This window comes from Euprymna scolopes, chromosome 9 (genome assembly GCF_053919585.1).
Source record: "Euprymna scolopes isolate OS-2025 chromosome 9, ASM5391958v1, whole genome shotgun sequence".
Taxonomy (NCBI): domain Eukaryota; kingdom Metazoa; phylum Mollusca; class Cephalopoda; order Sepiida; family Sepiolidae; genus Euprymna; species Euprymna scolopes.
Genome location: NC_136490.1, coordinates 150,292,749 through 150,320,017, shown reverse-complemented (window position 1 = coordinate 150,320,017; position 27,269 = coordinate 150,292,749). Strand labels below are relative to the sequence as shown.

The following is a 27,269-nucleotide window of genomic DNA, read 5'->3' as shown; positions in this document are numbered from 1 at the left end:
AGTAAATATATAAAGTGAAGCTGAACTCCCAGTATCATCTACTTATCATTACTACCTTATCTTCTCTCATCGCCGCCATGGGTTTTTAGCAAAATATTTTTGAGAAGGAAATGTGGTTAGAGAGGTTGGTGAATAGTATTAGTAAATTAAGGAACGTATCGGTTATTCATCCTTGGCGTATCCAGAAATTAAGAAACTCGAGAAAAAAAAACTGGTCAACAGACATTTCGCTATAAGAAAGCCAAGATTTAATAAACTGAATAAAAAATACGATCCATTATTTTCATCAGGTCGTAATTATTTCATTTGTTGAGTGTCTTTCGAATGAATTATATAGAGCATAATTATCGTTATTTTCATGGCAAGTGTTCGACTAAACTCCAATCTATGGTTCCTCCTTGCCAAACTTTCACAAAAACCACTCGACTAGCTACGACCACTACATACAATTCTCCCACTCTCTAACTGTGCCTAAATCTAAACGCAGATTCCATGATCAACTTCTTACCCAGAACCCCCCCCCCCCCATCTGTGTAACACTGTTCTGCTTGCCTGTTTCCCGGTAGAATACAACATGTTAGCTTTTAAATTTAATCTAAACAAGTTCATGAAATTCTACCCAATTTACATACTTAACGATTACTACACTACCGCCTTACATTCATTAGCCCTTATCCTCGAGTGGCCTTCAAGCCTTGATAAGTAGTGACTTCCTAGTAGAAAAAAAAAAAGAAAACAATGACTTCCTATAGGCTAAGAACTCCTAGCATCAGTTGCTTATTTTTATTGCCTTATCTTCTCCATCGCCGCCATGGGATTTTATCAAAAGGATTTTGAGAAGGAGGCAGAAAGAGAGAGAAGGAGAGAGACAGACAGACAGACAGAGACAGAGACAGAGACAGAGAGAGAGAGAGAGAGAGGGGGAGAGAAAGTGTGTGTGTGTGTGTGTGTGTGTGTGTGTGTGTGTGTGTGTGTGTGTGTGTGTGTGTGTGTGTGTGAGAGAGAGAGGTGGGGGAAATGGTGCTAGAAACATCTGTACTAGTTTTTTTTTTAAGAAAACCTTAGTCGGTCACTGAAACACGGTTCCAATGAAGAGTATTCGTGTAATCGCCACTAGAGCGTGCATTTTTCTGAGCTCAGATGACGCCAGCTTCGAATTATCTACCGAAACATATACCCATTAAGGGCATTCATATTCCAAGAGGCGGAAGATGCTAAGACAAGAAAAAGGGAAGAGAAAGAAGGAAAGAGAGAGACGGTGAAAGAGAGAGGAGAGGGAGAAAAAGGGAGAAGCAAAGAAAAAAATATAGCAAACGTTTAAAAGAGAAAAGAATAAAATGTACAGAGACGCATACGTATATACCAAGATCTTATGCACGACCTGAAAAAAAAAAAACTGGAATCTTGGGAAGATTTCCATCATTTCAGTAATTATAGAAGCAACCGGACTCATGAAGAAAAATTTCATAAATACCTGGTAAATATACTCGATGAACCAATTTCAGGGAAGGTACAAACAATTGCAATTAAAGGGTCTATTAGAATCTGTAAAACAATACCTTTCGATTGAAACGTGTGAGATAGCGGATGAATGTCTGACATTCAGTAGGATACCCCATCCTCAACTAGAATAAAATGATTAGAAAGAGAAAGAAATTTTGATATTGATGAAAATATTTAATATATTTATTTAGATATCATTCACTGTGTTAAGCTTGTGATGATAGAACAATGGATGAAACTTCTGTCAAAAGAGTAGGATTTCGACCGTTCAAATACTGAAAAACTGCGAAATCGTATGTCTATGGATAACTAAATATATCTCCAACCATCTTGGATTGACCACTCCTGCAAGTGATCGCCGCGTTCAATTAGCGATAATGCGCAGTTCTTCATAAAAGAATAAAGCACTGTGATATAGCGAAACAACCTGTCTGTGAATTACTGCATAGGATTGTCACATTTACGAATTGAGCACTCTGGTAAGTAAAATCGCCGCTGAAGATTAGTTATAACGTATAACTCTTCTTAAAAGAATAGAGCATTCTCGTCTGCTGAAAATATTTTATATTACACATTTTGATTTTACTGTAAGGAAATTAGACCTTGTAGAGTTATATATTCTATAAACTTTAATATTATCTATATAATTATAAAACTCAAATGACCTTGTAGCGAGTGTTGTAACCCAACATCCGGTTTACGACTTCCGATTGCGCATGCGTACATTAACATAAACCGATAACAGCATAAACAAATAAACATAAATCGCTGAACCGGCTTCGTTCGAACAAACGGACGTCCTTAGAAAAGTGAATATCTTAAATTTATTGAATAAAAAACTTCAAGATATGCGAAGCAAACGCAAAACATGATTACAAATGATAATAATATAATCATCGACAGGTTTCATATATTATATTAAATAATCAACGCGACAGTAAAACAATGCGTCTTATTGTCACATATTGTTTTACTGTACGTTTTCAGCGTCCCAATTTTTTTTTTTTTCGCGTCTAAATTATCCAAATAAACAATTGTCAATACTTTTTTTTACATCGTTCATTTCCGTATTACGTTTAAGTTATTTTAACGCAATTTTCTTACAAATATATCTATTTTAACCCGTCGACTACCATAGAAGCATTTTACAACGGCGATTTACCCACCGCCTTCATTTTTTTTTAAATTTATTCTCTATTTTTTAATACACCTTTCTTAAAAACATTCATACATCTTCCCCCGAAACACCGAAAATATGTTTTCTTTTTAATTTGCGTTACAAATAAATAATCAACGCGACAAGAAACCGTATTGTTTTACTGTGTACGTTTTCAGTGTCCCAATTGTTTTTTTGATCGCGTTTAAATTAAAAGATATATACAACATTTGAATTTAACTTTAAGTATTATGGTATCTGTTCAGTGCACATTCACCTATAAGTATGGCAAGCCATTTATAGATCAATGGCTGCAAGTTTTTTTTGTTTTTTGTTTTGTTTTGTTTTTTCAAAAATAAACAATTATAAACTGAACAACTCATTATCTATCTATATTCTTGTTTCATTTAAATATACTTTCATAGAAATGTTTCTGTTATGTCACAAAAAACTATTTTCTTCACGTCAAACGTGTCACGCTCATACAATAATTCCATAGCTAATATAACATTGTGATCCAACGGGTTACGGGTAGTCTAGCATATATATATATATATATATATATATATATATATATATATATATATATATATATATATATAACCTAGCAGGCCTCCCGACGTTGACCCCTTGTAAAAGACGTACAATTATTATATTTTAGTTCATGCAGATTTCAGATTGATTATTATAGACCCGATTCACTATTGATTATTATTTACTATATAGTAACGATTTCTAAATTTATTTAAAAATATATGACTTGACTGCCATCTGCTAGAATAGCTTCATAGTTTCAATAGTTTCATTTCGCTCATGCGCAGAAGTAACAGTTTTATCCGATTTATCCAGCCATGATCAACCGTTTTTTTTTTTGTTTTGTTTTTGTTTTTTCTCAATTTTGACTGTTAAGCAGCTATTTTTAATGGGTTAAAAACAAAATCGAAATAGTTCCACAGATCCAAATCCTCTGTATATCAAGTTTCAAGGCTGCAGATCAAAAATTAAGAGAGGAGCTTGTTACTCATATTGTTACTTTTGCGCAGGCGCAAAATTAAAAAATTCATAGCTTAAAGTCGCTTATTTTTTAACCTTTCTCATCCATCTGTCGGTTGCTAAGACGGTAGCAACTCTAGAGCGATAAATAACGACTAAGGTTGAAGAGATAAATATTTGCTTTCAATACTAACGGATGCCATCCAAGTCATGTTTTTTATAACTTGAAATAATTATTACATATTGAATAATAATCGATAAAGTATTGGATCTATAATAATTAATACGATATCTTCATGAATTAAAATATAATATTTATGCATTCTAACAGGGACGCTCGCCGTAGCATGGTCGTAAAATACACTTAAATATGATTTATGCAGATTTCGTATATATTATTATGGAGTCAATTGTTTATTCTTATATATCATACATTTGTTATTTCAAATATATATATATATATATATATATTTACCAGTGGTGAAAAAACCGGACTAGAGTGCTCAATGTGTAGCCAGAGCAGTATATAAGAAATTTATTACTGTGAGTCCAGAATGAGTTTACATATTGTTTCAACTAGAGGAAGATCCTCAAAGAGAGGAAATATCCAACTAGCATCGTCAGAATTCATAGATGGACTAAGTTATAAAATCCTATGAATTCTGACGATGCTAGTTGGATATTTCCTCTCTTTGAGGATCTTCCTCTAGTTGAAACAATATGTAAACTCATTCTGGACTCACAGTAATAAATTTCTTATATATATATATATATATATATATATATATATATATATATATATATATATATATATATATATAACTTGAATGCATTAGCTTGAATCGAAACCGAAACTTATGAAGAATATATATATATACATATATATATATATATATATATATATATATATATATATATATATATATATATATATATATATATATATATTTAGGCAGCATTTTCTCATTTAGACAAATATTATTGAATAGCACGAAATTATTCTGTTTTACAATTTTCCTTTTTATCTTCTCCAATCTCCGAATAGTCCTTTTTGTGTTCTTCTCGAAATTATATATTATACATAATTGCGAGCGCTTTCGATAGAAGTACTTTTATCATCCTCAGGCATATTGTAGAAATAAATGTAGGGATTGTTTTTTTATTTACTTATATATATTTTTTTTCCTAGTCACGTGGTAATTTGTTACAAGTTAGGTGGGCGGGCTTTTTTATTTTTTTTATTTACATACATTAAACACATTTATATATACAAACACATATATACATTATCAAACATTTATCCCAAACATTTCAAGACGTTCCGGCTGCACTCATAATTAATATTATTTATTTGAGGCTTCTTTGTTTTAATGTACAATGCTTCGAGTATTCTTAGCCTATTTACATTTCTCTCACTCTGCAATACTCTTGTATTTTCTACCATAATTCTTCGAAATTCCGAATGTTGGCAGCCATGTCCCTTCAAATGTTGTGATATGGAGCTAGAGTCAGAGAAGTGGAGAGTCAATCTTCACGACAATGTGTTAGTTGTTGAACCAACGTAGCTACTAATATTGGAAATACACTCTCCTACTGGGCAGCTAAATTTGTAAACTATATTGGTCCTTTCCAACAGGTCATTTGTTTGCGAAATGTTGTTTTTCATTACAAGGCTCCCAAACATAATAAATAAAATAAAAATTAATATATTTTATAAAAGACAACAATATATGTGTGTGGATATATATATATATATATATATATATATATATATATATATATATATATGTGTGTGTATATATATATATATATATGTATATACGTATATATGTATATGTATATACACTTGTGCCCGATATTATTCATACCCCCCCTTGAAAATTGAGTTTATTAGGTGTAACTTTGTAAGAATTTATTGTTTACGTCAATATTGATACATATTCTTAATAAACCTCTTCTGATCATTTTCGTCATTTTAAAATGCTGGGATACTTGTAATAAAAGAAATATACAGCTATTTATAAAATCTGCAATGTTTAAAAATAATCATACCCCCTTATTTTTTCAGTATTAATCGAGTTTCTGACTGTTTGTTTCCTGTTTGATTCTTATTTTAAATGCTTTTATACAACCTTTGATTAATTTCATTTCGTTTTTTGCATTTTTCAGAAATTAAAATGATATCAACTGAAAACCAATAAAAGAATAAAAATTATTAGAATGGGGAAGAAAAAAGAGCTTAGTAATGATCTTAGGACTAAAATTGTGAATTCACATAAGGATGGTTTAGGTTACAAGTCAATTTCCAAGAAATTTGAGGTCCCTACAGCAACAGTACAGAGCATCATCAAAAAATTCCAGAGCCACCACACAACAAACAACTTGATTGGTAGAGGAAGGAAAAGGAAACTGTCTGCTAGAGCCACCAGGAATATTGTAAGAAGTGTTAATGCAAATCCTAGCACCACTACTAAGGATATTTTAGAAAATCTGGAGTCTTCTGGCATAAAAATATAAAAGGCAAACATTGCAAAGGACTCTGCATGAAAATGGTCTGAAAGGAAGAAGACCAAGAAGGACTCCATTGCACACCGGAAAACACCTTGCAGCACGTCTAAAGTTTGCTAGGACCCATGTGAATTCTCCAGAGTCCGTTTTCTCAAGTATTTTGTGGACTGACGAAACATAAAATGGAATTGTTTGGCCATATGGATGCTTCTTACGTTTGGAGGAAGAAAGGAGAAGCTTACAACCCAAAGAACACCATACCCACGGTGAAACATGGTGGTGGTAGCCTAATGTTTTGGGGCTCCTTTTCGGCTAGTGGTCCAGGTAGTTTGGTCAAGATAGATGGAACCATGAAGAAGGAGCAATATTTGGAGATACTCCAGAAAAACATTAGACAGGATGCGGAGAAGCTCCATTTAGGACCAAACTGGGTCCTTCAACAGGATAATGATCCAAAACATACTGCCAAAATAGTCAAGAAATGGTTTGAGGATAATCAAATTAATGTGTTGGAATGGCCTAGCCAGAGTCCCGACCTGAACCCTATCGAAAACCTCTGGCACATATTGAAAACTGAGGTTAAAAAGCGGAAACCTAGAAATTTGAGGGATTTGGAGAACTACTGCATTGAAGAATGGTCAAAAATCAGTGTTGATGCTTGTAAAAACCTTGTTGATAAATATCCAAAACGGTTACAGGCAGTTATTAAGAATAAAGGGCATGCTATTGACTATTAGTAAGAGAGGTATGAATAATTTTGAACTAGTGCCATTATTGTTTTTCTTTGTATAATGTTTCAAACTTGCATAATTTATTTATTTGTTGAGTTTAAATTAAATGCTTATGCTTGATTTATTGTTTGAAATCCCCTTAATATTGTCTACCTTCTGGTTTGTGCAATATTCTTATAGAAATCTCAAAGATCCGAGGGGTATGAATAATATCGGGCACAAGTGTATATACAAGGTGACCCAAAAACGGGCCCAAACTCTAATTAGGCCCCGTTTCTTAGTGTTTTGTCCGAATGAAATAAAACTAGTTTATTATATTCAAAACATCACTTCAAAACCCTAGGGTTTTTGGTCTTTTTTTCTCCGTCCTACAACATATGTTCTAGATGGCCTCCATTTAGCTTTTGTTTTTGTTTTTTGTTTTTTGTGGGGGTCATCCTGTATATATATATATATATATATATATATATATATATATACTAGCATGGGTGCCCGGCGTTGCCCGGGTGTTTGGAGGTGTATGCTGAGCAAAAAAAAGGGGGTAATTTTTTAAACTTTGACCCCTATTATGACCCCTGAAAATTTATTGTTTTGGGCTCAAATCAAGTTATTAAGTTAGATCCATGTCCACGGAAGCTATATCTAAAATTTAAAGTGTGTAGACCCAAAATTGTCGGAGAAGTTTGGTAGAGTTCTCAAAGCTCAAATCGTTGAACTTTGACCCCTTAATCGCCAAATTTCTGGCTAAAAACCGATCACATAGATTTTTCCAAATCTCAGTACCCTGTATATCAAATTTCGAGTCTGTAGACTAAAAATTGACAGAGTTATTTCGTAGGGAAATGTACACAGACACACACACACACTTTCACTTTTATAGATATATAGATTTAAAATTTGAGTCTGACAGAATGACAAAATTATATTGCAAACCGATATATTAAACAAACGAACTTCAAAGAGACAAATGAACACATAAGTAAAAACAATTTGTATTAGAAAACATTTATTATTCCACGTCTTTTTTTTACAGACCTGACGACTGAGGTTCGCTCTTAATAAAAATTGTTTTTTATAGTCTTAATTTTGACTTCCTTTTTCATAAAAAACTAAAAAAAAAAATCAAGAAAGAAAAGAAATTTAATTTTATTTTTTCATTAATTTCTTTCTGTGCAAAGCAATTCTTTCAAACTTACTCTGTTTCCAAAATGTTTTTATTTTATTCCCCTCCCCCTTCATTCATTTTCCTCCGCATCCTGGCAAGATTACTGTACACATAGATTCGAAAAAATAGTCAAAAACAAATATATAAATAAATGTTATCAAAGGCAAGATAAGTTACTTTTCTACCTAACTGGATATCTTTTTTGTGTTTTTATTCAATGTAATATATTTATTCAGCTCGAAAAACATACAGTGTTTACCGATGTGTTGGAAAATTCAAGATGGCGTCTCACACCCTCTTTAACACCGTAAGTTTGGGAAAAGGTGTTATAAATAAAAAACTATACAAAATACTATTAAAAACCCGCCGAATATATGTCAACCTATGTCACGGTAACATATATTGAGCGAGTTTTTAACAGTATTTTAACAGGGCACATCGTAAAAACTGACCCATTAATTTTCCTGAAGTAAAAACTATATCGTTTTTAAACTTTTAAAACTGTACATTATAAAAAGAAAACTGTTCGAGTGATTTTTTTTTTTACATGGGTGTCACCACTTATCAAGGCCCAGAGGCCACTCAAGGATAAGGGTTAATAGGTATACATTAGTCATTGTGATTTTAGCATAGTAAACAGTGGGAATTTTGTAACTTGGATTACTTGAAAAAGAAAACTGTTCGAATGATTGAAAATGAAAACAAAATAACAATGTAAATATATTGATAAGAAAAAAACAAAAACAAACGAAGTTTCCGTTTCAGGAACCCGAGTTTAATTTTATGTCGTAATCATTCAACTCGTTAGCGGTTTTATTCAGCGATTAGGGATAACCATACGACATATCTAATTACCAAAGCGATTTTTTTTTAATTTTTTTTTTTTTATTCAAACTAAACCTGTTTAGTTTTAATGAACCACTTTTTTTTAAAGCCAACACTTTAGTTATTTTGAGAGCGTGCAACTGCACCCGAACGGTTGATTAGGAAACTCCAAATCCTTTTATGACTCGGAAAAAAAAGGGCTTTTTATCGGCTTAAATGATAAACTAATGTTAAATATTAGTATTTGCCATCGATTCTGAAATAAAATGAAATCCTGACATTGTGATCATTTTTGCAGGTGTTATGTGCCAAATATTGAAATAAGAATGTTTAAATTCAATTATTGTAATTTAAGTCTTTAATTTTAAAGTCGATTTTATTTATAAAATATCTTTTTAGAAATCAATCTCAAAAACAATCTGAACAATAAATCTCTTTTGTTATGGCTAAGTTTTTGTCAAGGGTAGAAATTATAATAGACAAGTATTCATCCATGATGACATTTTACCGATTTCCTGGTTTACAGGTATTCTTGCTAAATTTCTTCGAAAGAATTGACATAAACAATACTTCAACTAAATACGTATATTTCATGCAATAATGACTTTTATTTCTTCTGACTTTTCCTAAACTAAACATAAAACATCGGTTAGGGTTAGTTTAACATTCTGTAAAAGTACCTTCCGTTTTTTTTTTGTTTGTTTTTTTTTTGTACTTCTGCAGAGAAGGTAAAAAACCGATAAAAACTGGATATATTTTTTGTGTTTTTATTCAATTTAACATGTTTATTCAGCTCGAAAAGAATACAGTGTTTACCGATGTGTTGGAAAATTCAAGATGGCGTCTCACACATTCTTTAACACCGTAAGTTTGGGAAAAGGTGTTATAAATAAAAAACTATACAAAATACTATTAAGACCCCGCCGAATATATGTCAACCTATGTCACGGTAACATATATTGAGCGAGTTTTTAACAGTATTTTAACCGGTTTTTTATTTATTACACCTTTTTCCAAACTTACCGTGTTAAAGAGAGAATCGGCCGCCATCTTGAATTTTCCAATACATCGGTAAACACTGTATGCTTTTCGAGCTGAATAAACATGTTAAATTGAATAAAAACACGAAAAATTTGCCTTTGATAACATTTATTTGTTATATATTTGTTTTTTGGCAACTTATTCGAATCTATGTGTACAGTAATACAAACCCGAAATGAATTTAAGACCACGAGTGAAATGAGAAAAAGAAGTCAGCGGGTTTGGTTGCCATAACAACGTGACGGTAGTGAACGTGTGTGTGTGCGTGTGTGCGCGTATTTCGTGTAGTTTAGTTTCGTATAATAGTTTCGTATTTTTTTAATTTGTAAATAACAAGTTATTAAAAAATTAAACCTTTCCAAGATGGACAATAAATAAAGCCATAATATTTTATGGTAAAGGTAAGAGCGTAGAAACGATTGTTTTTTAGGAGATGTGATTATTGGATTAACCAATCAGAAATCGTCTGTGGCACACACACATCTCTGTTTTTATAGATATATAGAAGATAGATATAGATATAGATATAGATAGATAGAATATAGATTAAATGTTAAATAGATTTTGTAAATAGTACAGTTGAAATGATTAGAATATTTCCAATATGTAATAAGGTCGAGGTAATTAGTTAAAGAGATTTAATATAATGTGATATGCAAATGAGCATAAGTCATTCGATATGGGGGTTGTTTGTAGAATAGTATATAAAGAAATTAGGCAAAGATTCTTATGTCTCTTATAACAGAAACATCCTAAAATGGGTTCTAATGTTTCTCTACCAGGAGAGATCTACCCTCTTACCTCCTTTATATTTCGTTGATGGTGGAGAGCTGTACACACAGACAGAAACACACGAACCCTATTACTTTATAAAAATATAGATATATATATATATATATATATATGTCTGTGTGTGTGTGTGTGTGTGTGTGTGTGTGTGTGTGTATGCACATATGTATATGCATATATATGTATGTATATATATGTATATATATATGTATATGTATATATATATATGTATTTGTATATATATGTATATTCATATATGTATATGCATATATATGTATATATGTATATATAACTTATTCATATAACATATATATATATATTGACTTTGAAAAATAACATTTAATTAATTAAATAAGTTCAAATTTATTAGATTAAAAACACAGTATATTTTCAGAAGCGCACAATACACATGTGGAGCTTTTTATACGTCAAATCATACCAATATCAGAAAAATCTCTACGCGGATCGATCTGTTTCGACGACATGAACCGTCTCGTCAGGACAAACACTTAGTGTCGTCGAAACATAGATCGTTTCGCGTAGTGAGTTTTCTGATGTTTATTTAATTTTACTTATATATATATATATATATATATATATATATATATATATATATATATATATATACCGTACTTTAGGGTAATTGTGCCAAGGCCGGAATAATTGTGCTAAGTAGCTAAAAGTGCTCTTTTGGCAACCATGCTTATAAAGAGCACCTTTTTTAGTTGGCGCAATTATCCGCCGATTTGGTGCGTTCACCCCAAAATACCGTATATATATATATATTAAAATAAAATGCGTATAAAAACTCTGACATATATATATATATATATATATATATATATATATATATATATATATATATTAATTTTCGAATGATTTTAGAAATAACACTTACTTTAATGTTTCCTTCCATAGTTGTTTCACTAAAAAGTCATTTGAATATTCTCTTTACACACAGTGAGGACAGTTCATCAAAATTTCATTGTTCATTTGTGATCATAAACGGTCGAATTACATTGACACACGGGTTCTCGCTGGATCACCGACGTTAAGCAACGTTGGATCTAGTCAGTACTAAATGGGTGATTTTTTGAGACTGCCAGGTGGTCTATGTGATCTTCGCTTATCTCGGCATTGTTTCCAGTCGCCCTGGACTTCTCCTTACCACTGGAGCCAAGCAGTGTCGATTCAGGAGAGGTGTGGTTGAGATTGTGCAACCCTTGCCTCACAGTTGCACGCGCAGCTGCCTTTACAGGGGGAGTATCCTTTATGTTTTGAGACTGAACAGAGGCATCGATCATAAATAAGTTATTAACCGTTGAGAATTGATAAAATAAATTTGATGGCCTGCAAACATCAACATCTGCGGTCGACACAACGTGTGTCTTCGACGACGATATACTCACACATCCGGTCGGTATCGACAAAGGCAAAAGCAAGTTTGTCTGATCTAATGAATCCTTTTTTCCTTTTATTTCTTTATTACATAAAGAATTTCGTCGATATGATCTCAAATGTAGCGAGATTGGGTAAGCAATGCGTTTAGCGATGCTTGACTGTATAATGATATATCGATAAACTTCCAGGATTGTGCATTATTCCAGCAAGCCCCAGCACGTCAAGAATCTCTCTTTCTCGCCTTCTTTCGCTCTTCGTAGTGTTATATTTGTAACTTCCTCTCTATAATTCTTCAAATGGTGCTAACTCTCTCTCTCTCTCTCACACACACACACACTCTCTCTCTCTCGCTCTCTCTCTCTCTCTCTCCCTCCCTCCCTCTCTCTTCCAAGGAGATATTTGCTTATCACTGTAATTATTCACACAATTCCCGTTTCTGTTTCTCTTTCAAATAGATGTGTATCACTCTCTATAATTCTTGATGCTGGCCATATATTTTAGCTCCGCATAATTCTCTTCATCCCCTCTCTCTCTCTCTCTCTCTCTCTCTCTCTCTCTCTCTCTCTCTCTCTCTCTCTCCACAACACATACACACACACACAATTGTCGCATCAAACAATTCCAATGGAAAATTCCAATGCGGAACTCGCTTTAATGGGATGACATTATGCATATATGCAGTGGAAGTGATGTGGTAGAATGGTTACAGACGTGGCATATAGAATCAGCATTCCTGGTTCGAGTTTTGTCGGGGTCACTGTATCATTTTTATTGTATTGTCAACTAAGCTCCAACCCTGTCCCTATCGCAACAATGTTGCATGCCTGTTTTACAAGTATTTTAATGGAATGTGCTCTGATGAATTCAATCCGCTTTTGCCCCCCTCGACGTACATATCTCTGACAAACCCGCTTAGCAACAAAATCGCACCCCTTCACTGTTATAGTCCCTAAATGGTAGAAGTCTTTCTACTTTAATAGCTTCTTCCCTCGAACAGTTAGACTTTGGAATTCCATTCCTGCTACCTGTTTCCCTGACTGTACTGATATGCAGAAGTTCAAACGTAACGTAAACCAATATCTTGTTAATCCTTCTTAGGCATGGTCCCAATTAGTAACTCCTTACGTCCAAGTGGCGATATGTCTTGTTAGAGAGTGAACATGAGTGAAAAAATATCTATTGCAAGAAATTTTAATACATTTTAATACAGGGCGGAACGATAAAATTGTCGCTATAGAAAAGACGACATGAACTCATTTCCGTTTGATGAACAATGTTTTGCGTGTGTGTGTGTGTGTGTGTGTGTGTGTGTGTGTGTGTGTGTGTGTTTCTGTTTTTTTTTGTTTTTGTTTTTGTTTTTTCTTTTGCAGATCATCTAGTAGTTGGCCAGCTGTGTACAGATCCCAAGAGCGATAGGAGCCGTCTATCATGTCTGAAAGTGACACAATGTTCAACGAGCGAAATCAGAGATGCATTGCTATACAACTCATGCTTTCTATCGATCCAGGTTATGACAACAGGATTATTGCCAGCACCCTCAAAATGCATCGCTGGATTGCCATGAATAATAGGGCAGACTCAGGGTGATGAAAACAAAGTTTCCGGTCACAGTTTATGGTCTTTGGTGTGGTTTCAAGTGAGGGCCACATCATGCCACCTCAGATCTTCGAAGTTGGCTGGAAAGTCAACACTAAATTATATCTGGATATGCTGAAGAGTGTGGTGATCCCTTGGTGGCAGACCCTGGATGTGGCAGTAGGAGTCTGCTTCGGCCCACAAATCCAAAGAGACTCAGAAAGAGTGCTATGATTTTGCACCCTTCTCTCACTGCCCCCTCCTTCCCCAACCTGAACCCGTTGGGCTACTTCGTTTGGTCATACGTTGAGAACATCACCAACATGACCTCCCTCAAGACTAAATCCAGACTGATCACTGCCATCCGCTGAATATTCGCCGATCTCCTGCCATATTGAGGTGGCGATTGAGGCTGAAGGCGGCTACATTGAATAGATGTCAGTTCTACTACATAATCAAGTTATCTGGATTGATTTTTTCAATAAAAGTTTTAAAGTAAAACTTTAGTGTTGTTTTCTTTAGTACAACACTTTTATCGTTCCATCCTATACATATAGTGGTGACAAAAAGAAAGTCCGCACTTGTAATTTTTTTTTAACTGCAAATTATAGCTTTTTTTTTTTTTTACACAGTGATCACCACTTATCAAGGCCCGGAAGCCACTCAGGGATAAGGGTTATTTCAAGTACATTACGTTAGTGTGGAGATTTGATGAAGTGTTAAGGGGGCGGTTCATTAGCAATCTGTTAACGTTGGACTTGAGCACATCAAAGTTGTAGTCCGGTGGGAAGCAGGCAGACGGAACAGAGTTTCACAGGCGTGCAGTTCTAAGAAAGAAGCTTTTTTCATGGAATCCGCGTTTTGATTTAGGCACAGATATAGAGTGGGGGAAATTTTTCACAGTGGATTCAGCTAGGCGGGTGTTTTTCGTGAAAGATTGGCGAGGGAGGGCCAGAGATTGGAGTACAGACGAGTACCTGCCATGAAAATAACGATAAAACAAGAATAGGCTCGCAACGTCTCTTCTGTGGGAGAGAGGTTGCAGGGTAGAGAAAAGGGCATCCCCCACTAAGCCACGAAGTCTATTTTGTACTCTGTCAAGGCAGGATAGGCTGTTTTTAGCAGCTCCTGCCCAGATATGGCAACAGTATTCCATCCTTGGATGTACTTGGCTTTTATATAGATAGAGAATTGCATCAGTAGTGAGATATCTTCTGGAGCGGTAGAAGGATCCCACCATCTTTCCAGCGACCTTGGCAACAGACTTGATGTACGTGTTCCATTTCAGATCAGGAGTAAAGGTCAAACCAAGAAGTTTGTCAAAACATGGGGCCTCCCATAGACGAGAGCCATCCATTTCAATTGATGCCAGATGGGGATCAGAGCGTTGATGATGTAAGGATAGGAGATTGGTTTTAGATGCATTAAAAGTAACCAGCCACCTCTTCCCCTACTATACCACGCGCTCGAGATCAGAGGAGAGAGAATCAGAGAGAACTTTGTCATTTGCAGCCTTTGATGTGTTGCCGTAGATGGTCGTATGATCAGCATAGATGTCAACGAATGATTTAAATATGTGCTTTGGGAGATCATTGATGTAGATCAGGAAGAGAGTTGGGCCCAGGATTGACCCCTGAGGGACTCCAGCATTTATATTGCAGGCCTCCGATTTTTGTCCATCTACCACCACTCTTATGAGCTTATCGGAGAGAAATGATTTAATGATTGAGAAAACATTTCCAGTTATACCGTAGCTGGAAATCTTGTGAAATAGACCCTTATGTCATACCTTGTCGAAGGCCTTTGATATGTCAAGAGCAATTGCCCTAGAAAGGTAGCCTTTGTCAAGAGATTCACTAATCCTGTGGGATATAACCGTCAGCACATTTGCGGTAGATCTTGCAGAGCGGAAACCATATTGTGTGTCACTAAGAAGGTTATTCCTGCTGAGGTGGTTGACTATTTCTCTATTTAATATGGATTCCAGAAACTTACTTATAACACACAGGAGACTTATTGGTCTGTACTGAGAGGGAGATGACTTATCACCTGAATTCTTAAATACAGGGCAAACTGATGAGGTCTTCCAGAGAGTCGGAAAGCACTTCTCCTTAAGGCAGCGCTTAAATAGTTTCGTAAGTATGGGTGCAAGTTCTGGTTGAAGTTTTTTAACACTATAATTGGGATGCCATCAGGGCCAGTTGCTTTACTGGAATCTAGGTTCTTGATTAGCTTTGCGACCTCATGCACGGATATTTGTATTTTACATAGCTTGTTCTGTGTTATAGGAGGAAATATGGGGAGTTGATGGCCTTCGTCGCATAGGGTAGAATTAGCTGCAAAGTTCTTGGCAAATAGTTTGGCCTTGTATGACGCTGACGAGATGACCTCTGGTCCATTGATAATGGTTGGGATAGAACGCACACTTCTGTTCAGGATCCTATTTGTTATTTGCCAAAACTGGTGGGAACCAAGCCGCTGACCAGCTACCTTGGATTTAACAGACTGGGCATATAACTCTCTTGCATTTTTTATTACTCTTTTTCAGTGGTTGCTGGCACTCCTGAGAGCAGCTTTAGTCTCAGTGCATCTATCACGTTGGTAACTATGGAAAAAGTGATTTCTGTGTGCGATAGCAGCAGCACATTCTGGGGAGAACCATGGCTGGCTGTTAGGTTTTGTTGGAATTTTTTAGATAGTATGAATTGGTCTATGCCTACAATTAACCATTCGGTCAGATCTGATACTATAGAGGACACTTCCTTTTTAAACATGGAATGCAGAGGTAAATCAGATATGAATGTACGGAAGCTATCCCAGTCAGCCATAGAGTATCTGTATACAGTACGGTGGAGGGGTATGTCTGGGGACTTCTTACATTTCGTTTTTATCTTAACTGATACGATAGAGTGGTCGGAAGATCCTAGAGAAGAATGAACGGAACATGAACATAGCTCAGGGGAATGTAACTGTTTAAACAATTTATACCTCATTTAATTCGCCTTTTATTCCTCTATAATTTTACCTGTTCATATTTGACTTTTTATTGAAGTACCCTAGTGTTCACGTCAATTTTAACAATTAACTTCAAATCGAGAACGCGAAAAGAAACTCTGCATCAATAAATGAGCTTAAAACCAGCTTAAACTATCCACCTTTTAGGCAACAAAGCATCTCTAATCGTAATTGTTTTTGTTCCAGGTTATACAATGTAACATTTAGTTCATATGATCATTAATCTCTACCTTTATGGTTTTTTCAATCGAGAAATCGGCCGCAGATTGAAATGTGATGAGAAAACGGTACAAAAGCACCAAAAACACCGGCAGTGTTCGTAATGCCCCTAAATCTGGTCGTCCTAGAGTTAGACAATGCTATCAAGTTCCACAGCTTCCGAAACAGCCCCCCATCCAACAACAGCGTAATCTTGTTAAAAAGTGCTCTCTTTTTACAGTTAAGAACAGATTGAAGGAATTTCCCCCACTCTATATCTGTGCCTAAATCAAAACGCGGATTCCATGAACAAGGCTTCTTTCTTAGAACTGCACGCCTGTGAAACTCTGTTCCGTCTGCCTGCTTCCGACCGGACTACAACTTGGATGTGTTCAAGTCCAACGTTAACAAATTCCTAATGAACCGCCCCCTTAAGTAAACACTTCATCAAATCTCCACACTAACGTAATGTACTTGCAATAACCCTTATCCCTGGGTGGCTTCTGGGCCTTGATAAGTGGTAATCACTGTGTAAAAAAAAAAGGAATTCAATTTGTCAGACTGTGTTGCAAGACACAAGCCAATAGTTTCTGTAAAGAACAAAAAGCGCCGTCTGGACTTCATCAGATGCAATGAAGATCATGACTCTTCATATAGGTCGAAAGTGATTTTTAGCGACGAAAGCATGTTCAATAGGCTAGGCAGTGATGCTAGGCAGTACTTCCATCGATAGAGGACGAAGAATTTAATCCTGCAAGGTGGTGAAGGTTCAGTTTTGGTGTGAGACTTTATTAGTTCCAATGGTCCAGAGCCTATAGGTTGCTTACAAGGTCAAATTATTCGACCAAGTACATTAATATGTTGACTGAACATTTTCTACCCTACTTTCGTCGGAATTTCGATGATAATCCCATCTTCATGCAGGATAATGCTCTCATTCACACAGCAATGACAAGAAGTTCCTTGAAGAGCATGATATTTCGTGTTTGGATTGGCCCGTACAATCTCCAGACTCCAATCCTATCGAAAACGTACGGCATTACATCAAGCAACAGCTACGCAATGATAAAATTTCAAATCTGGAAGAACTTTGGACAAAAATTAAAAAGAAGTTGGATGCCTTTTCTCCGGAATATTGCGGTAGGCTAATTCAAGGAATGTCCAAAAGATTGCAGGCTGTCAAATTGCAGAAGGGCTATGCTATTAAATATTAACTAGTTCATTGTATTCCTGTTGTATTTGTGTTGCATTAATGTTCTAAACTTACATTTAAATAATTTTCCATTGTGCGGAATTTCTTTTGTCCTTCTCGATTATAAGTTAATTTTTAAAATTAACATAAACACTAGGATACCTCAATTTAAAGCCAAATATGAACAGGTAAAATTATAGAGAAATAAAAGGCGAATCAAAAAATGTATAGGTTGTTTAAACAGTTACATTAAATTAAGCTTAAATTTGCGTTTTTGAAAAAAAGATTACAAGTGCGAACTTTCTTTTTGGCGTCACTGTACACTCCAATTAGCTAGACATGGATAGAAGACATATCGACTTTGCATACATTTCATCGTATATTAACTATTTTCATACACAAATTATAGGAAAACAATGTGCAATAGCACTCACATACATTAAACTTCTGGATTAATAAAATTATAAAGAATTTTTTTCCTCATAAATCTCATCGTATATTAGCTGTTTTCATACTATGGATATGGTGCTCCTTGGATAATCCTTTGTATAAAATTTGTTTTTATACGAGTAATTTTAATAGAAACAGTTATGTATTTAAGAATACACAGATACATGGGTGAAACATGTTTAAATTTGTTTAAGTGTATTAATGTATGCGTGCGAGACCTTTTTACTGTTCTTGATATTTACCCCAGACGTGATTGCTAAAATGAAAATGTGTTCAAGTACTTTTTGCAAATAATTTTTTAGCGTATAATCCATTAGACATGCCAATCCGTTAACCATTCCTTCCACCTGAATTGCGTGTAATCATTTTGCAACAATTCGTGTTTTATTTCATCTTTTTGTTTTGTCAATTTCATTTAGCCACCTTTTTCCGCCATATTGTCTATTAATTGAAATTAACACAGTCAAGAAATTACGTAGAGTTTAGTTTCTTTATTTTTAAATATATTAGACTTGTTGTCTGTAACTGATTAAGACGATGTTTAACTAGCCGAGCATCATGCATATATAGGTTCATTAAATATACTCACTTGCTTTTTTTAACCCTGCGTTAGTCCTATGAAGTGTTTTCTCACCTCAATTTTGCTTAAGTGTCCATAATTCGTAGTTGCCAACTTATTTCTTTTTCTCCCTTCCAATACTTTCATGACTCAGTGAGGATCTACCAGTTGTATGTATGGTGTAGTTGTATCTCAGTTTTCCTTGAAGGTAGACGTCGCTTTGTCCTTCTTAGATGTCCAGTCACCCCAGCTGACTAACGTAGGTGTGATTTTATGATTTATATATTTTTATATTTTTCCTGTGGAAATGAGAATGTGTAGATCTAAGCGCATATTATGTATCATTAGGCTGCTCTGTAATATTTAATATGAAATTAATGTTTTGGTATTTTCTTTATCATAAATTTTGATGGGATTATTATTTTATTTACAATTTATTACTCTTTCAGTCTTGTGACTATGAGCTTAGCTAATGTAATATCTTTTGGGTCCACTATTTTAAAACTAATCAGTACCCTTATCAAGGATAAAAACCACTCAAGAATAAGAATTAATGACTTTGATAGATTGTCAGTTGAGTGATAAAGAATATTATGAAAAGATTGAAAATGATGAATGAAAGCATCAAGCTTTGGTTAATTATGTGAGCGGTTAATAACAAGTATTTATTCGCATTAGATTTCAATAGGATCATGCTGTAGTTTACAGTGAAGCAATCCCGTAATAATGTATTTCACAGATGGAAAGTTTTTGGAAATAAACTTTGTTCATGGCAATTCCGTTTAATGTTAGGCACGCAGAAAAAAAAACGGAAAGTTCTATTCAGTGATGGTAAGGAGACGAGTTCTTGCTGTGAATATCTAACAATAAGAACTAGAGATTGGAGCTCAGTCGAGCACGTCTTTTGAAATAATGATAGAGCTGAAAAAGACTAGTAACGGTTCTTCTTTGCAAAGAGATATCGAAATACGTGTTATGTAATATACACAATGGTTGATATTTGTGTAAGTAAATACACGGGCTTCTTGTGTCCGTGTAATTAGATATACACACCACATGATTACGTTCGTACAATTATTCATACACACTTGCTTGTTTGTGTGCGCTCGCGCGTATGTGTGTTTTTAGTTTGGGATATATTGATAACAGACATTAACTGGCGTACCCGAACGACCCGAAGGAAGATAACTATAATGTCTTCGTTCTTTCTGTTTGTTTCAAACCACCCCCTTTGAAACATACAATTTCGAACTCATTTGCATACAAATCTGTATTGTTAGGGTAAGCGTTCGCGTAGATGTAGGTAAGTAAAATTAAGTTTAATAGGGGGGGGGAGATAAATGAATAAAAAAAAAATAAAATGAATGAAAATGTCAGTCGAACTAAATGACTATTGGGAAAACTCCAATCCTTCAACAATGAAATGTTGGTCTTTAAAATGTTTGGCTCAGATACAGAAAAAAAACGACAACTCTATATTTGATTCCATTTGGTATATAGCTACACACACCACACACACACACACTCGCTCATATATATATATATATATATATATATATATATATATAATAAATTCCACAGCCAAACAACGTCGCAGCCCACAAGAACTATGACAGTCAATGAAACATAGCTCTTGTGGGCTGCGACGTTGTTTGGTTGTGGAATTTATTATATATAATCTCTCACATTCTGAAAATCATATATATATATATATATATATATATATATATATATATATATATATATATATATATATATATATATTAGTAGGCCGCCTGGCATTTCTCGGTGGTAAAATACGCTTAAATATGATATTTTAATTTCTACAGATTTCGTATTTGTTATCATAGAGACAATCTTCCATTGACTGTTATATTGTACCCAATACATAGTGATTTCAAAAGTTTTTTAAAAATATATTATTTGGTTGCCATCAGTTAATAATAGAATCGAGGCTAAAACATCTAATTCTCCAGCGTTATTCGCTACCATCTGAGTTCAGACCATATGCGTATCAAAGCTTTACAAATTAACCTTAAACGTATAAATGTGTCTTTTAGCATGCGCAAAGAATACACAATTAAACGTCTGCCAAATTTCTAATTTCCAGTTTTTCAATTTTCACCCCTCAGCAGTGTTTTTTTTTTAAATTTTTATTTAATTATTTATTTATTTATTTATTAATTTATTTATTTTGGCTAAAAATCAACTCGAATTTGTTCCGCAGGTCTAAATAGCCCATATATAAAGTTTCCTGCTTTTGCTCCAAAAATCGACAAAGTATTTTGATAGAGACTGTCCCGCACATACACGCACACACACACAGACATGGTCACACACACACGCACGTGCACACACCCACAAACATGCACACACACACACACACATATATATATACACACGCACACACACACACACACACACACACACAGAATAAATGACAAAAAAGTTATATTCCAAAATTTATGATGTTGACCATCTTATAATTTATTCCTTTAATTCAGTTGACATATACAATTCTTGACAGTATCTGTTTCGTAGCGCAAAATCAATCACTTAATTATTATATCAATCAGTGAATCTATTATGCCCTTAACTCTGTATATATATATTTATATATATGTGTGTGTGTGTGTGTGTGTGTGTGTGTGTGTGTGTGTGTGTGTGTGTGTGTGTGTTATTCTAATGTCTCTTTATACAGAGATTTGTCAGAACAACTTGGCATGTTGATACTTTTACGTACATGTAAATCCTTATAAAATATTCAAAATCACATCATATTTACGGCTCAAATAAGATTTCCACACGCTGGCTAACCTTTTACGAGGAATGGTGTACCTTTTCTAACCTATGTTATCTCAAATAACAACACGAAGTTTGATACTCCACCAGACTAAATGAATGCTCGTCCTAATAATAATAGTAATAGTATAGTTTCGGCTTAGACAGATACTAAATCTTCATTATTAATGAATAGACACATTTGTTTATGGGTGCGTAATTAAGTAAATATGTTTCATTTTGCTACGAAATAAAGTATACACACCTGTTTATGTGTGTATAATTAATTATACACATTCATTTACTGTTAATGCATTTAAATATGTATATACGTAATTATTATAGCTGTGTAATCAAATAAATAAACTTTCTAATGTTTATGCACAATTGCTTAATTGTGTAATTAGATACGGACGTTATTTCCGTGAAGTGAATACTGCACACATTTATGTGTTTATGTAATTAAATATTACTCATTTCGTATGTATTAGGAATTGTGTAGTGTATGCAAATTTGTACAAATGTGTATAAGGAAGGAGAAACCTTTGTTTATTCTTTCTAGTGTGACTTCGTCTTTTTACGCTTGAATGAAAAAAGTTAAACTTTGAATTATGAAAAATAAATCTTAATTTAGGAAAGATCAAAATCAAATTTTAAAAGCTGAACTTCAAATTGAAAAAAAGGACAATTCTAAGCTCAAAAAGATTTACATCAACTTAAAAAGTGGACAAGTTTAAATTGAAAAGTCCAACTTTAACTTAAAAAAGAACGTCTTCAAATTAAAGAAAGAATAATTTCTAATTTAAAAATATAGCATCAAATCAAAAAGGATTAGTTTTAGATAAATTTTACAAAGCATCATGTAATGCAAATAACTCGACATCAAATAAAAAAAGACGAAATTTTTATTTAAAAAGAAACGTGATGAAACATTTTAATTAATTTTAAATGCAGCTTTTGTAAATTTCTAATATTTTTGGAATTTGAACTTCAATATTTTCATCTCAAAGGGAAAAAAGCACACACATATATATATATATATATATATATATATATATATATATATATATATATATATATATGTGTGTGTGTGTGTGTGTGTGTGTGCTTTTTCCCTTTGAGATGAAAATATATATATATATATATATATATATATATATATATAATTTTTGTTTATATAATTAGTATAAATAGTAATTAAATTTTGTATTCATTTCTTATTGTGGAAATGGCAGCCATGAATTCAATTACTGTCCTGTTTTTAAAGCTCCGAAACAGCTTCATGGTAAATAGCTGATGATCCCTGTTTTCTGTTTAATAATTTAAGTTAAAGTTTCTTTTTTCCAGCGTTATAGAGTTTAATACTCTTTTGTAACTGTGGATTTTATAAATAAGACGATTTATGCAAGTGCTAAGTATACGGTATTTGAATTTAGTTAGTATTCCTACGAATTTATACTCCACGTTTGAAGTTTTAAAATGTTATTTTAATATTTTTCAGTGAAGTGCTGAAAGCTTCTTTAGGCTCTCAATATATACTTTTACATCTTCATACTTTTCGAACTTTGCAGTTTTCATCTTCATATTTTCGAACTTTGCAGTTTTCATCTTCATATTTTCGAACTTTGCAATTTCATCTTCATATTTTTCGAACTTTACAATTTTCATCTTCATACTTTTCGAACTTTGAATTTTTCATCTTCATATTTTTCGAACTTTGCATTTCTCATCTTCATATTTTTCGAACTTTACAGTTTTCATCTTCATATTTTTCGAACTTTGCAGTTTTAATCTTCATATTTTTCAAACTTTGCAGTTTTTATCTTTTTTTTGCGCTAACAAGCAACATTTTAGAAAATCTGTAAAAAAATCTTTTGCTAACTATTTCCATCTGAAGAAAAAGTCAAATTTTTTCAACTCCATGGAATAAGGAAATAATTTACTCTATCTTTTATTCCTTGTTTATGAACAATAACTCTTGTAAGTATTATTTTGCACAATAAAATCCCCTCGTGTGTGTGTGTGTGTGTGTGTGTGTGTGTGTGTGTGTGTGTGTGTGTGTGTGTGTGTGTGTCTGTGTGTCTGTGTGTGTGTGTCTGTGTCTGTGCATCTGTCTGTCTGTCTGTCTCTCTCTCTCTCTCTCTCTCTCTCTCTCTCTATATATATATATATATATATATATATAAAATTCAGCCACTCTGAGGAGTCGTAGACGACGAAACACAGGTCAGTTGATAATTATATTTTAACAATATATATGCTGCTCTCCATATGGAGGTACCAAATTGGTTAAAGGGAAATTATTCCCAACTCGCATTTAGGTAAAAATGCACTTTCGCAAATAATTGAATTCATTCAAAGCGTATCGCAAAAACAAAAACAAATAACATCTATATATATATATATATATATATATATATATATATATATATATATATATATAATATGAAACTGAATGTGTGTGTGTGTGTGTGTGTGTGTGTGTGTGTGTGTGTGTGTGTGTGTGTGTGTGTGTGTGTGTGTGTGTGTGTGTGTGGTCACGAATAGGCTCCTATATGGTTGACTATTTTAAAAAACTGATTACATATAATGATAGAAGATGTATCGAGACACAGGAATGGGCATGTTTGATCTGGCAGAACGGTGGTTCATTAAAATTGTGGGGTTTGCGTTCGCGCCTGGGCCACAAAGTATGGAAATAAAAAATTAAAACAAAAAAACGTTTACAAGTGTTTTTGATATAGATGTACATAAGAATACTTTGATAAGTATATTTTAACTTAAATAGGGATGGTATAATAAAATTGTTGGGCGTGCGTTCGCGCCTGGCCTCCATAGAATGGAAATAGGCACAAACTTTAATAAAGACTTTTCATATCTATCTGCGTAACTATACGTACATAATTATGTTTCAGTTTGAAGAAATATGGTATAATAAAATTATGGGGTGTTCTTTCGCACCATAGAATGTAAATATGTCACAAAGTTTAACAAGGTTTTTTAATATAGATCCACAGAATATTGTGATAAGTGTTTCAGTGTGAACAGGTATGGTATAATAAATTATGGGGTTTATCTATTTTATTTTTACTTTCATCATATTTTGCTTTGGTTTTGATACCCCCAAATTCGAAGCTATCTCTTTACAACCCTTCCTTTTCATAACCTATAATACTTTCATAAATCAGAGTCCATTTTCTGTAGGCTGTTTTTGAACCCAGTCAACGACGGGTACTTTTGCTAGTATATATATATATATATATATATATATATATATATATATATACACGAAGGAATTGTGCAAAATAATGTGTGTGTGTGTGTGTGTGTGTGTGTGTGTGTGTAAATATATTAGTGTTGGGACGATTAATCGGAATAGGATTAGGGAATCAGAAAAATCGGAACTTTTAGGGGTATCGGAATCGAAAAAATACGCCGATTTTCCGATGCCAAAAACGATTCTTTTAATTATCTACTTTTTTATTTGATTTTGTTTAAAGCTATATCTTCCGCTGCTGGTGTTAATGATAAAATAATAAATATTTATTGATTTTAAACTACAAGCAAATCCGGAAAAATATTGGAATCGTCTAAGGAGTACGTACTTGCTTAAATGTTTTTAATGGTGTATAACTAATTACACACTTGTTAATGTATCTGGAAACATCTCCATTTATTTATGTATTGCATGGTGATAAAATGATGTGTGTGTCGTCATAAACATGTGCTTACCTTGTTTTATGTGTCCTCCTGTCTTCTGCACTTAAAATCGCTTCCTCATTGGTCCACGTAGATTCGTGCCCTCATAGGAATTGAAGCATTGTGTGCTGTTTATAACCCAATGCCTCACCAGAGAAAAGGAGGATCCCTTGTTGTTTGTATGAAGTGGCCCAATGCGCTATTTATTGACGCTCGGAATTCAAATCCAGTACGTTGCGGTTTTTGTTGTTAATCTGTCAACCGGTTATTTTGGCCCGCCATGCTGTCATTCTTATTGTTGAGGACCTGGTATTGGACAGCACGTTTTTTTCTTTTTAACAAAGCAGAACAATATATATATATATATATATATATATATATATATATATATAGAGAGAGAGAGAGAGAGAGAGAGAGAGAGACTGAGAGAAAGAGAGAGAGAGAGAGTTCCAATTTTTCAACGAGGCTTTCAATTAGCTTCCTGCTAATTTGCCAAAAGTAACGAAGAACATTTTGTTGTTCTTCTTGCCAGAATAGCGATTTTTGCTTTTTTTTTTTTTTTTTTTTTTTCCTGGGCGCATGCACTTAGCGACTTTTATATATTTTTATCAATTCACTATGAATGTCAACATTGTCGTCGCTATGGTGACATGCTAGACCATTGTCGCAATGACCCACTTAGCCAGAAAGCTGTTAAGAAATTACGAAATCGAAGCAATCATGTCAATCGTCGTTGACGTATTAGCCACCACTGCCTGGTGACTGGCGCCACGATAGTCAAATACACTTTCGATCTAAACAGCAACCAGCGCGCACTTACCACGTCGTCACCAGTTCAATGCGCGTACTTTGTGGGTATTTAATGAGGCGACTGAGAAAAAAACGGAAGTCGGGATAGTTTCAGATAAGCACTAAATGAAAACCGTTAAAAATTGTTCACTTCCGTTTTGTGAAAACCAGCACGCGATGTAAACAACTATGGATGCCTAGAAGAATAAACATTTAGTATATGCTGTTAGTGATGTTGAGAGGAAGTCGTGGCATCGATCATCCAAATAAGAGAGAGAATATCCAATCATATTCAAACTATTTCCCTTTTTCATAATATTTCTAAGTTCTAGCACTTATATTTGAGGTGGGGGAGAGGACATCCAAGTAAGAGTGGGAATATCCAATGATATTAAAACTATCCGTCTTTCTCATAATATTTGTAAGCATTAGAACTTATAATTGAGTCTTTGAGTATAGAAGCAAAGTGTTGGCTCTGAGTATCATCAGATCTATGTTCACTATTACCCCATATCAAGGTTTATTGTTCAAAATCGAAAGTAACTTATTTTTAACAGATACTTTGGAATTATTATTTCTTTTAGTCACCTTTTCCTAATACGTAGACTCGAAAAACACGTGATTAGTCGATTTAACCACGTGGTCAGCAATGTAAAATACACAAAGAAATCGATTTGTCGATTCGATGCTTGTGTAGAATAGTTTTAAACCAATGTGCAAACTTATTACGTACTTACATTCCATGTCAAAATCTGTATAAATTCCAAAAACGACGAAAAATGGTTCAACAGAAAAAAACTACAAGTAAAATAAAATGTATCGAATTTATCGATTTATAGAGTTGTAATATTTGCTTATTGGTTGTTATAACTGACAAAGTGGATACAAATAATAGCCTG

The 27,269-nt window shown here is 33.8% G+C and overlaps 1 protein-coding gene across 5 annotated transcripts in view; it reads right to left on the bottom strand.

Annotated features, from left to right (window-relative positions):
* The window catches only part of LOC145284908 (transient receptor potential cation channel subfamily M member-like 2), a 297,757-nt gene extending 272,004 nt beyond the window's left edge, over window positions 1–25,753 (bottom strand). For 2 of the 5 annotated variants that reach the window (XM_080133985.1, XM_080133987.1), the window contains exon 1: window positions 25,615–25,753. Coding sequence is in view for 2 of the 5 variants with exons in the window: in XM_080133984.1 (XP_079990110.1) it covers window positions 11,610–11,627 (18 nt within the window). In the remaining 3 variants the exon portion in view is untranslated. Of the gene's footprint in view, window positions 1–11,609; window positions 12,660–25,614 lie in introns of those variants that run through there. The other 3 variants (XM_080133984.1, XM_080133986.1, XM_080133990.1) reach the window with 2 other exon arrangements.
* Window positions 25,754–27,269: the final 1,516 nt, after the last annotated feature.